At 42.7% G+C, this 13473-nt stretch overlaps 1 protein-coding gene across 1 annotated transcript in view; it reads right to left on the bottom strand.

The window, feature by feature from the left end:
- Positions 1 to 10299, bottom strand: part of LOC131478741 (contactin-associated protein-like 5) — a 172243-nt gene extending 161944 nt beyond the window's left edge. Inside the window, exons 1-3 of the mRNA XM_058659314.1 lie at positions 10279 to 10299; positions 8811 to 9075; positions 4567 to 4627 (exon numbers count right to left, since the gene is read on the bottom strand). Of these exons, the coding sequence (XP_058515297.1) occupies positions 4567 to 4627; positions 8811 to 9075; positions 10279 to 10299 (347 nt within the window). The remainder of the gene's footprint in view (positions 1 to 4566; positions 4628 to 8810; positions 9076 to 10278) is intronic.
- Positions 10300 to 13473: the final 3174 nt, after the last annotated feature.

Raw genomic sequence — 13473 nt, 5'->3', positions numbered from 1 at the left:
ATAAGCACAGGTTTCCTTGCATTCTGTGTTTTCTAAAACAGCTGAAGTTCTTAGTCCCAACATCTCTCAGGGAAGATGATCTAGTTGTGTAGGGATTTTGATGAACGTTTCTCAGTACTCCCTGGATGTTCACATGACACCCCAGTCTTACAAACATTGCTGTTGGCATGAGTCCTTCTTCCTTGGAAATGCCGTGATAGCTCACCAGGCACATGGAAGTGGCTGTGTTGTCAGAATCGATGTTATAGATTACCACTAGTGTTTGAGAGTGACGCTGGGAGGGACGCAGTGACAGTGGGATTCAGAGCACGGGGACAGAATTGAATGAGGTGCTAGCGTGCACTTGGCCAGCTCTCTTTCTTATGAATCAAGGTGCCTCAACGCCCTTTCTCACACAGTGGAGCAGTACCATTTCATCAAGATAATGACCCACTTTTCTTATGAAAACAGTGAGAGGAATGGATAAGGTTGTTAACAGAACACAGGTGCATTTGTTCAAGCTTATTTATTTCTATCAGATTTAAGTTTTGTGTTCTTCCCAAGCTCTGCTTTCTTAATGAGACACAGTCTGAGACAAAGGAAGGGAAAAAGTGTTGGCTATGTGACTTTGAGAAAGGTGTATGATACCCCTAGGTCTCAACTTCATTCTTTGTACAATGGAGTCAATATTTCCTGTTCTAGGGGCTGGTATCATGACATAGCTGGTAAAGCCATCACCTGCAATACCAGTTTTGCAAATGATGGCTGACTCCTGTCCTGGCTGCTTTATTTCCAATCCAGCTCCCCACTAATGGCATAGGAGGGTAACAGCAGATAGGCTAAGTGTATGGGCCACATGTGGGAGACCCAAATGAAGTTCATGGCTTCTGGCATTAGCCTGGTCCAGCTTGAGCCATTGCAGCCATTTCAGGAATAAAGCAACAGATGAAAGGTTACTCTTTCTAACTCTAGCTTTCAAATAAATGAATATATGTTTTTAGAAAGTTACGTGCTTCATTGTCTCATTGTATCAAAAATCACACACACATATACACATACATACACACACACATGCAAAACGGCCTAGCCATTTCATTAACATTACATAAAGATCGGCTATTATTAAGGTTGTTACACAAATTTTAAACTGCTTTCTGTTCCCTCTGACATTATCTTAAATTTGATTTTAGTGATGATGCCTCAGTACAGTCCTTCTTATCCAGCCAAACCTATGCCCAGTACCTCACCCGCAATTTGTCCCAGTCTAACATCTGTTACCAGAGTCCCTGAAGGGGCCTGGCCTGACCTCTATCAACCCAGCTCACCCTTTAAGTTCCTGCTCAAATATCGCAAAATGTTCGCATCCAGAGCCACTGCTGTGTTGGCACAGGTTCAGACATTGCTTGTAATGCCCGCATTGCATTTAAGAGTGCTGGATCAAGTCCTGTCTGCCTCACTGCTACTACAAATTCTTGCTAACTGATATAACTGGGAAGGAAACAAGAGATGTCGTTTGCAACACAAATGAAATTCTTGGATGGAATTCATTGTTCCTGCTGGAGCCCAGACCTGGCTGTTGCACCTGTTTGGGGAATGAATCAAACAAAGGAAGGCTCTCTCGCTCTCGCTCGCTCTCTCTCTCTCTCTCTCTCTCTCTCTCTCTCTCTCTCTCTCTCCCCTCTTCCTCTCTCCCTCTCCCTCTCTCCCTCTCTCTCCCCTCATCTCTCTCTTCCCCCCTCACTCTCCCCCCCCCCCCCACTCTCTCTCTCTCTTTCTCTGTTGGACACATCCTGGCCACTTGAATGCCTTTCTCGCATCTGTGGTTCTTTAGCAAAATTTGCATAGATTGTGGAATCTCAGAAACCTGCGATTAAATCCTGGCTCCTGGAAACAGAAAATTCACAGCCTCAGGCACTCACTGAATTTCCCCCAAGCAACAATGTTGCTACATGTAAAAGGCAGAAATGAAGCAACAAAGTGGTTCTCAAATCTGAAGACTCCTCAAAATCACAAGTGAAACCCCTACCATTTATGGTCCAGTGGAAAGGGGGTTGGGCCTGAGCATATATGTTGATAACAGGTTGGTGTTACTGGGCTAGGGGGGATATTTGGGGAATCACCTTGTGGTATCCAAGTGGGGAAAATGAGAATGTTGTTCATTGTTTTATATATAATATAAATATAACTTTTCCTTTTTTTCGTTAAAATAATAAACATGATAAAGAAGTAGAAATGATTTTGTTTTGATTTTAGCTCCTTTCCATTATGAATTGTGGAAGATTACCACATGATAGCAGTTCTCACAGTGATGTTAGAAGCTCTGATTGTGTGGGCATCCAACATAAAAGCTTTCAGATTTATAGAAGAATCAAAACATATATATTACCCCCTCCATTGCAGCATTTTTTATATTACCCTCTGTTTTTAACAAACTCCCACACACAGGATAGGTTTTTAGTATGAATCTGTTAATGGAGGATGATCCAACATCAAGTGTCCTCAATATGAGTACTCACAACTCTCAAAGCCCAACATGGAAAATGTGGAAAAGACTTGACCCAAGAGGCTTTTCTTCAAAGATACATATGGTGGGGGAAGAAGGGCTCACAAGGGCACAAACCCCATTCCATTATTCATGCCCTGACCTGTCTATGACCACACTCCGGAAAAAAATCAGTTGTTTGATTTTATAAAGAATCAGAGCCAAGAATCTGCCTTGTGGCACATACTAGCAATAGGGGCACAGCCCCTGCTCCTACCCTTAAGTTTGTTGCTCTCTGAATTACTTCCATGTCTGCCAATGCAAAACTAGAGCTGCATGGGGTCCACGAACACTCCCTAATGACATAACTGTCTAAGGAAAACATGGAGGGCATGGGATCTGAGACCCCCAGGCCACGTTGTTGAACCATGAAACTTACACGTAGTAATGTTGATATAAATGTGCAATGTTTTTTTTAAATTTTTTATTAATTATTTTGCATTATGTGACAGTTTCATAGGCTCTGGGAATCCCCCCACCCCTCCGCATGCCCCTCCCCCCTGGTGGATTCCTCCACCTTGATGCAGTATTACAGTTCAAATTCAATCAAGATTGACAATGGTTTTTAATAGGGGGCAAAGTCTACTTACTATGCTGATAAAATCTCAAGCCAGGAAAAGAAAACTAAGACGTTCTGTAGGGATTAGCCAGAAACTATTTTCATCATAAAAGGGTGTGCTATGTTTGCTTAGAGTTGCAGCTATCCTCAAGTCATCTACCCACAAATAAAAAAAAAAAAAAGAAAGAAAAGAAGAGAAAAGAAAGGGTACTATAATCCTCCCCACCCTGATTCAAGCTTTCTGCAGCTGGGACACAAGCAGGAGTTGAGTGACTGTGGTCAAGAACACCCGTAGAAAGAAGGAACTCAGTAGTCTCCTACAGTGTTCCTTGGATTGATTTTGACTTCCACTTGGAGAAAGGGGCTGTTAAAACTGTGATGTGTGAGACTCTGGCTACAGGACTACCAAGAACTTGGTTCTAGGTCTGGCTGGAACCATTCCCTTTGCCTGCCCATTACAACCTTTGCAGGCTTCAGCCAATTCTGAACTTTCTAGGAGATGCTTTAAGACAGTCCGACCATAGAGGTAGGACCCAGCAAATTGTTAGAAATGCATCCCTCAGCGATTTGGTGATTCTGGGAAAAAGTGTTCACTCTTGCCTGAAAGTCTCAAGGAAACCTCACCCACATTTTCCTGAAAATGCAGGGTCAGCAGATGCATGAGTCTGGAGGGACGGGCCTTTTTCAAATCTGCTGGTTTGGAGGCTGATCCTTTAGGAAAATACAAAGACCACAACTTTGGCATCTAAATGTTTGCTTTCCCCCACCCTAATGAACTGTGACTAAATACCTGGAGGAGCAGGGCCTCCAAGCACGTGAGAACCCAAACTCAAAAAAAAAAAACCACTGGGTTGAATGATTTGGGTACACATGGAAGATACATCATGCATATTACCCCCACCATTTACAATGAGTAATCAACCATGGTGGGATTTGGGATGACATCAGAGAAACACCTATCCTCTCCTCTCCCCAAGGAAGCTAGAGAGTTGAAAACTTTGGGAATTCGTCTAAACAATATCAACTGCCAGACATGCAGCTGAGTAATTGTCTGTTATATCTTTAACTTAACCTTCAACTATTGCTTCTATCATCCTGGCTTGGTGAAAGAGGAATGTGAACAGAGTTTGGAATAACATGTGGTCTACTCAAGGTATTAGCCTTTCCAAGTCATTGCCCCCTGCACTCCTGCACTAGGATTCAGGAATTCCTACAGGAATGACCTCCACTTGCTACACTTGTTCAATTCTCTTTTTCCATCCTGTGCTTGGGTCATCAGGTTCCCGAATTTTTCTTCCATGTAAACTACCAAAGTGAATTTTGGTTTCCTGAAAAGGCAGTGCAGTACAAGGCTCCTGGAAGGTGTTCCCTATTCCAAGGCCAGTCCCACATCTCCACATGGGGTGAAGAGCACTAGGTATGAGTAGAATGTAAATGGCCCTGCACGGTAGGGCAAGGTCTTGTAAAACAGATTCCTAAGACTGACCTCACGTCAGTTAGTAGCCTTGGTCCATTGAAGACAGTCCTACTAAGGAATCTGCCTTGAACTATAAAAAAAATGTGAAAAAAGTATATACTAGATACTCAGTAAATATTTTGTGTAGGGTGTATGTTGATAGATATGCATCACTTGCTTTAAAATATTCTGTAGACAGCCTTTGCTGAGGTTAGACCAGAAAGTCAATGGCCTTCTCATCTTGTATGAATCCCAACTAGCCCGATGCTGTTGGCTCAATAGACTTGGCTCCCCAGCTCATGCAGACATTTAGTCCCCAAAGCCATAAATCAATGGTGCTGAGATGGTAGAAACACAATCAGCTCATGGTGTGTGGTGGGAAAGTAGATTGGTGAGATTCTCAGAGTATGTCCCTGTGAATGTATTCTGGATGTTCTACAGGGCGAGAGAGATATCACACACACACACACACACACACACACACACACACGATTGAGTTTTCACCCCATACATCAGCTTCCTGGATTTCCAGGTGATTTCTCTCTGCAGGCACTTCCCCATGCACTGTGTTCATCAGACACACAGTGAGAGGAATCTCCAGTGATGGGCTTTGAACTTCCAAATCTGTGAGCCGAAATAACCTGCTCTGTGAGTGGCTGTGTCTGGCATTTAGTTGCAGAAATAAGGTTAACTGAAAAAATGCTTCGGGAAGACCTACCTTTAAATCTCAAATAGCATATTTTCCTAAATAGCCTATGGTATATACAACTGTAGCACTTTCTTCTCAAGCACTGTTTGTTTTTAATAACCCTTACATTTGTATTATTTTAAAAATAGAAGTGAATATCCACTTTGTATTGGGCAGCAATGGGATATATTGTAACCACCATGGACTTGAGAGCTCAAATAAGCAACTTTAGGATGAACATTTTCTGATTCAAAAAACATACAGTTTATTTTTATGACACGTTATCCCCAGAACAACTCAATTCAGATATCTTCTATTTTAAGGCTGTTTGAGTATTTCTCTGAGATTGCCAACTCAGAAAACAGTAAATTTCCTCCCCCTTCTCCCCATGAAAATCATGCACACAAGATGAAGCCCTAAAAGTAAGGAAGAAAGTGCCAGGCATCTCTGTTGTTTAACTTTTATAACTCTGAATATGAAAATATAATTCGGAGTGGTTAACTTACCACCATGACTAGAAATCGAATGAGTTTTATAAAACTCCACTGACTGTACAAATTCACTCTCAGCTTTTGTGACTTCTTAGAATGAAGCCCTTCTACCTTTAGATCTTAGGTCAGAATGGAAGAAAAGGGAATTTGTTAAATAGCTACTTAAGATATCTGAGAATTTGAGACATCTTAATCTGCTTTAATGGCTATCATTGCCCTCCTTATTTATTGCATTGGAATAGCAGAGACAGAGACCGAGTGAAGGAATGATCTCAGCCCACTGATTCCTTACATAAATGATGACAGCAGCTGAGCTTGAGAAAGTCAGCCCAGGTCTCTCAAGTGGGCAACGCACACCTAACACCTTAAGCCTTCACCTGCAACCTCCCTGAGTGTGAAGTGTAGGAATCTGGAGCTAGTAACAAGGCCAAACTCAGACTCTAGCATTCTATTAGGGAATGTGAGCAGCTGAAATGAAGTCTTAACCACAATGCAAATACCAATCCCCAGTTTTAATTTCCTGGAACAGGCCATCTCGAACATGACCTATTGATCCACATTTGATGATATCCATGTGTGTATACAATCCTTTCTATATGAACATGAAGTTGACTTCATCTTCCACTTGGAATGAATAAACTGACAGGAGAATATTGAGCCACTGCCTCCAACAGTACTGTTTTCAAGGGCTGTTTTTGTTTTTGTTTTCTCTTGGGTGTTCCGTGTCACTTTCTGCAGGCTGCTTTCTAGAGAGACCATGAGAATGAGATTGGCAGTGGATGTCCTGGCCCCACTTGCAACTCTAAGTTTTAGCTCAGAAGCAGAGCTCCCTGCAGGAAGCCCCATCGATGACTGCACTTTAGGTCAAGTGAGGTTTGAGTACGAATCACATACCCAAGTGACCGCTAAAATCCTCACCAACAGAAGCTGGGGTAAGGTGTCAGCAATCAAAACTTTTAGTGTCCTGTAGTATATAGCCATTGGTAATTACTGCGCTCATATTTGCATGAGCAAAAGCTGATATGTTTAAACAGGACCACAGGACAGAAGAAAGGCTGCCTTCAAGTTTATTTTTCTGGTTCCCAGCTTGAGCCACTCCTGCATTTCTCAGATATCCAACTCGCCCTTCATCTCCCTTATTGACATTAAGAATATTCCATGGCCTTCACTATCAAGCTATATATATATAATTACTATTTATGAATTTCCTTTTATCTGATTGATTATACTCTCACAATTCAGGAGGAAAGGAAGGGTTCTTAAATGTAAGGAAAATCAGGCAGTCTAGTCCTTCATGATTGATGTTGGCCCTGGGTACACAGCAGAATGAAACCTGAGGAAGATTCATTCAGGGCGGAATCTCAAACGATCCATGGGCTGATCATCATGCCTCAGTCCCTAGTGCAGGTTCTGGCATGTTGGTACAAATTAATGTCTATAGTACATTACCATAAGTATAAATGGAGCTTCCAAAGTATCAGCCATTTCCAGATCATTAAAAGCAAAACAAAACCAAAGGCAGTCTTGGGGCTGGTGTTGTGTTGCAATAAGTCAACATGCCTCTTGCAACACTGACATCTCCTACTGGAACACCAGTTTAAGCCCCAGTTACTCTCCTTCCCATTCAGCTCCCTGTTAATTTCCCTGGGAAGGCAGAGGAGATTACAGGTATGGGAACACTGTCATCTTTGTGGAACCTCTGTGTGGGGTCCTGATTCTGACTTCTGGCTAGCCAAGCCCTGCATGTTGTAGCCATTTGTGACATAAGTTTTTGCTTTTCTGTCTTTTAAGTAACTAAATAAATACACATATACATCTTAAAATGTTCTGCTATATCCAGATGCAATATATAGTATTGCTTATAAATTATTTCAAAACACATATTATAAATGTATTTTAAGTATATGTTTGAATGTATACTTTAAATAAAGATATATCTTTTCATTGATTTGTTTACCTATTTGAAAGTCAGAGATACAGAAAGAGAGAGAGAGATTCCAAGTGCTTGTTCACTCTCCAAATGGCTGAAAAACCTAGGCCAACATGAAACCAGGAGACCATTCAAACTTCTGTGGGTGACAGGGACCCTGACTCTTGAACTATCTCCTGCTACTTTGCCAGACTCATTAACAAAGAGTTGGAAGTGACATGAAACTTCTGGGTTTTCAAAGTAACTTATATGGCATCACATGCTGCAGTTCAACACTTTGGGCCATGTCAGTCACTACAATATGCTTCTTGACACTTTTTTTTCATTTTTTCCTTGAAATTGAATTGAGAGTTGTGAAAAAAAATTAGCTCTGTCTTTCATAAACATGTCATTGTGGGAGCCATTTCTGTTGCTTTGCTTCATCACTTACCAACTAGAAAACATTCCCTTCTATGAGTGAGGGCAGCGAGAATTCCAATCACTTCAGATCCAGTCTAGAGGGGCACACATACCTGAGTGCTCTGTCAGTGAACACTGCTACACTAAATATTCCTAATCAATAATTTTTTTAAGATTTATGTATTTTTATTGAAAAGTCAGATACAGAGAGAGGAGAAGAGACAGAGAGGAAGATCTCCCATCCATTGATTCACTCCCCAAGTGGCCGCAACAGCCGGAGCTGAGCTGAGCTGACACCAGGAGCCAGGATGCTCTTCTGGGTCTCCCATGCACGTGCAGGAACCCAAGATTTTGGGCTGTTCTTGATTGCTTTCCCAGGCCACAAACAGGGAGCTGGATAGGAAGCAGGAATGCCAGGGTTAGAACTGGCACCCGTATGGGATCCTGGTGCATGTAAGGTGAGGACTTTAGCCACTAGGCTACTGCACCAGGCTCAGGAATTCTTATCGCCACTTCTTTAATGAGGATGTTGAAGGGGTAAGGAAATTAGGCCACCAGTTGAAGTTCACATACCTAATGTGAATTTCACTTAAGAAAAAGTTTTTCCTGACAAGAACAATAGTGCTGCCTCTATAGACTGGAGCAGCTGTACAAATGCTGGGCCTTTCCATGAACCTTAGAGCCAGCCTTTGTGTGTATCAGTGAGAGCCTTCTTTCTTAATGTAGTTGAACAAGAAGCCATCTTGGGCGGCATCAACACACATACCTGTGAGGATTTCTGCGACAAGCTGGGTGGTTTTCTGGATGAGGAGTCTCAGGATGCCGCCCTCCAGTCTCAGCAGCAGGGTCCCCGAACCCTCAGACAGCTCTGTGTACAGAAGCACCCCGTCCTCATTCCATGTTCGAAACTGAAAACTCACTGAGAGCCCATTGATTCGTGGGGTGCCGGGCAGCAGCAAGTAACTGCTGGTGGAGTTGACAAATGTGATGGGAACAATGGATGGTTCAGAGCAGGAAAACGTGATATTGCCCTGTGAAACAAACAAACAAAAAAATCAAACAGAAAAGCCAGGACTTATTATTATAATAAATATTATTATTATCACTATTATTACTATTCTGTACTCTGATAGCTGATATAAACAGCCACCTGGAGCTGAGCTAAAATTCATGAACATTTCACATCCAGCTAAAAGATCTTAAAGTCACAAAGCACAAGCTTTGCTTAGAGACACTTCTGAGACCATTTTGTCCTGGGTGAAGGATTCAGTGCTGTGCGCAAAGAGGATATCTGACATGGCAGCAAGGGAGGAGGAGGGAATGGGAGCATTTTCAAGGGGACCTCAGATGGAAAAATAGTTGCATTCACTCATTGCACAAATCCGCATGGCCTGCCAACCACATGTTTGTGGTGGTTTTTACAAAGATGCTTGTGAAACAACTTTGTTACACACTGAGATGTGCTACAAACAAACGAACAAAAACTAGAGTCCAGCTCCCATGGAAACCTGGCGTAAGAACTAAACAAGGAAAGGTTTAACAAGCACATGATCCTTAGATGGAATGACGGCTGGTGAGGGATGGCAGTGAGCTGGTGAGGGATGGCAGTGAGCTGTCGAGGGATGGCAGTGAGCTGGTGAGGGATGGCAATGAGCTGTCGAGGGCATTTTTACAAGGAGCAGGATGTGAGCAACAGCCTGCAGAAACTAACACAGTGGCATCCCTGGAGTCCTGGAGGCACTTTTTTCTTGCAAGCAGTAAGTAGGTCATGAAGGGCCAGAGAAAGAGGAGAGGCTGGAAAGGTGAATTGGTAACTGGAAGTCAGAACACTCTGATGCTGCCTATGCAGTTTTCCTTCTAAGTCAGGGTACTTTGAAGGATCACAAGCTACCCTTGTGATTTGCTGAAGGTATTAACAGTGACAAGAAGCGGAGAGTGGACAAAAAGCCTGAACTTGGGCATGTGAAATATGTACGCGGCACAAACAAGAAGAAGACCATTATCTGCAACATAAGCAAATTTCTCCAAGTTGATTAGAGAAAAACTGCAGTAGATATTTGTATTTGGAGGTTACAGGACATTAATATTCACAGAGCCATGTGTTTGGTTCTCTTCCCACACATGAATTAGGAAAAAGCCTGAAATGCATGCAGCATTGTGAATAAGTCCTATCACAAAAGTCATTTAGAATTCCAATTGAAAACTCTGTATTTCCCATTCCTCCCATTTGTCACCTTCAGGTTCCAAGCATTCATGTTCACAGCCACGCAGTGAGTTGGTTCAGGTGAGCACATCCAAGTCGCTGTGACTGTCTCCTGTCAAAACTACTGAACGCAGCCTTTACACAGCACTCTGGCTCTGCCCTTTTCAGCTGCCGCAGCAGCCAGCATCATGTATGTGAACATGTCAGGGATTCTACCCTAGGCACCCTCATCTGGCTGCCTGAGGGATGGAAGTTTGTCCTGATGGTCTAGATGTCTGTTCCCCCATCTGAGTATCTGTATGCAAAAACCAGCTCCATGTCCCCAGTGCAGCTTCCTACCATTGCAGACCCTAAGGGACCCTAGGGATGATTTAACAGATGGGTTTCATGACAGGAAATGCCAATGCTGAAATCCTGGCTCCTGCATCCTGATTTCGGCCCTGACTCAGCTCCATCTGTTGAAAGCACTTGGAGAATGACCAGCACATAAGAGTCTCTCTCCATCACTGTATCTCTTCTTCCCTCTTGAGTAATGTTGAAAAGAATAAAGAGGAGGAAGAGAATGGGAAGTAGCAATCAATTAGGATGCCCACATTCCTGTATCCCAATGCCTGGATCCATGTTCCCTCTCTGCTCATAATTCCAATAGCTGCAAATGTGGATCCTCAAAGGCAGCGATGATGGCTCAAGTCATTGAGTTCTTGTCACTCATGAGAGAACAAGCTGAAAGTCTGTGACTCCTGGCATTTTGGACTTCTCTGATTCCTAGATGCTACAAGCATGTGGGAAAAGAATGAGCTTTCTCTCAGCCTTTTACAAAAAAAAAAAAAATTTAAATGATTATCAAAGAAATGACTACCTGGATTCAGCTTTCCCTTGCAGTGGTCAGATACAGAGGTAAAAATGCCCAACATGGCTTTAATCCTAGATGTGATTACAGAAACCCCTCTCACAGAAAAGCATCCCGTATGTCTCTTTCCTAAGAGTCCTGTATTACCAAAAACAACTCCTACCAACAGTTAATCATCAGTCAGGCTTCCAAGAGCATATTCTTTCATAAATTTTTTGTTGTGGTGATTCAGACTTTTTTTTTTCGTTAAGGCAGAGCTCCAGAAGTCACTGAATGTGTTAAAGGGTGGAACCCTGCACGTCCATCAAGAAATCGCTTTCAGTTTACATTGCCTACTGTGTCAGGCAGTACGCTCAGCCTTTACAAGCACATGCCATGAACTCTGTACAGCAATGCCTTGGCTTATTCTCTTCACTTTAAGGGGGTACCAGTTGGTTTAGAAAAAGTGGTCTTCCTCATAGTGATAACGGAAGACAGTCCCACACTTGTGTGGTGCAGAGCCTTTAGGGTTGGCCACCACTCCTGATAGCTCCTTCCTCTGCCCTGGGTGTTCCCATGCTTAAACCTCAATCAACTGCATTTGCAACCAACCCTATCTTGTGCTGAAATGATCATAGTATGAACTTGTGATGGGTCACACAATATTTATTTGTCAAAAATAGCCTCCTTCCCACTAGAATATGTGTTCCCTGACTTGCAATTCTAAGAGCCAGTAAGAGCCCGCATGCTTAGCAGATGATATAACTATAATTAGATTGTACACATATCCCTCCCACACACACACTCACACACACTGATAGTTTATCAGTTGTGGCATAGCTGCCATTTGGAAGAAGCAAAATTACAAAATCCCTATGGAAAGGTTAATATATAGTTGTAAACTATTATTTTTTACTTTTAGAGATCACTCTAAACTGTTTCAATGGCAAAAGTTCAGTACCCAAATTTGAAGGGGAATAGTTGGAAAGTAGTGAGGAAAGATGACAGATTTTAAAAGCATATATGATCAGGCCTGGGGTGGTAGCCTAGCCTTTAAAGTCCTTGCCTTTCATGCACCAGGATCCCATATGGGTGCAGGTTCTAATCCAGGCAGCCCTACTTCCCATCCAGTTCCTTACTTGTGGCCTGGGAAATTAATAGAGGATGGTCCAAGGCCATGGGATCCTACAACCATTTTGGAAACCCAGAAGAAACTCCTGACTCCTGGCTACGTATCTACTCAGCTGTGGCCATTTCAGCTACCTGGGAAATGAATCAGTGGACAGAAAATCATCTCTGTCTCTCCTTCTCTTTGTATATCTGACTTTCCAATAAAATAAATATCTTTTTAAAAAAGCATATTTGATCATAACCCTCCCCCATTTATTTCCTGATTCAATACTCAAGGTTCAGCCCTCTGAGCACTCTTGTGTGCTGCTGGGAAACAGTGATGAAAAATGGGCTCAGGTCAGTTCTAGGAGCTGATGTTCTTCACTATTCAATTTATTTATGCCATTTCTCAGTGTCCCTGCTTTGCATTATTTATGGAGGCTAACTTTACAGGAGGCTCAGAAGCTAAGATAACCTTGGTTTGGACCTCTAGAGCAGGAATTTCCAACAAATGCCTTCAGAAATTCTCAGTGTTTAAGAAAAGCCTGGGAGTGGTAACCAACATCTTAATCAACAGGGAGCAGGGTTGCCTCAAATTACACTGGGTGTGTTCTGTGCCCTTTCCTGACCCTTAGATACCCTGCAGTGTCCTGGGTCACTGAGAGTCATGTTCCTCTTTCCTGTATCTTAATTCCGTTCTCTCTTTTCCAGGTCATCTTTGCCCTTGCATCTCTGAAGCGGTCCGAATTTGATTTCAGTACAGGTCTTTGTTTTCTCATGATAAATTAAAAAATGAATAGCAAGAGAGTAACTGAGGAGTCCCTTCCAAATCAAGTCTGACCCAACTTTCCAGAAGAATGTAGTTCAGAGCTCAGCTCCCACACTATGCCTGGTGTGTGTGATTGCTACTTCTGCTTCCCATCTCAGCTGTGCTCCTTGCCAGCAGAAGGCTGTACAGTGCTGAAGACCATCAATGCCAGCCCCATCTACCAAGGTGGGGTGGAAAAAGATAAACACTATCTGGGTGTAAAGGTGATATATTTTTTTAAATCATCAAGGTTTAGGTAATCATTTACAATCATGCCATTTTTGACTTTTGGGTCCTTCTTAAAAGTCTTAATGGAATGGCCACCCTTCATTGAGAAAAGGAACCCCAGGAGACAATCTGCTTCAGCATTTTGTCGAAACAGACTTGGCCAAAGTCCACAGATCTCTGCCTTATGTAACTCATCCCTCGGTTTCTTCAATGTCTATTCCTCATTGCTACGGGAGAAAGAGCCCCATTCC

This window comes from Ochotona princeps, chromosome Y (genome assembly GCF_030435755.1).
Source record: "Ochotona princeps isolate mOchPri1 chromosome Y, mOchPri1.hap1, whole genome shotgun sequence".
NCBI lineage: Eukaryota > Metazoa > Chordata > Mammalia > Lagomorpha > Ochotonidae > Ochotona > Ochotona princeps.
This window is presented reverse-complemented; position numbering and strand designations above follow the sequence as displayed.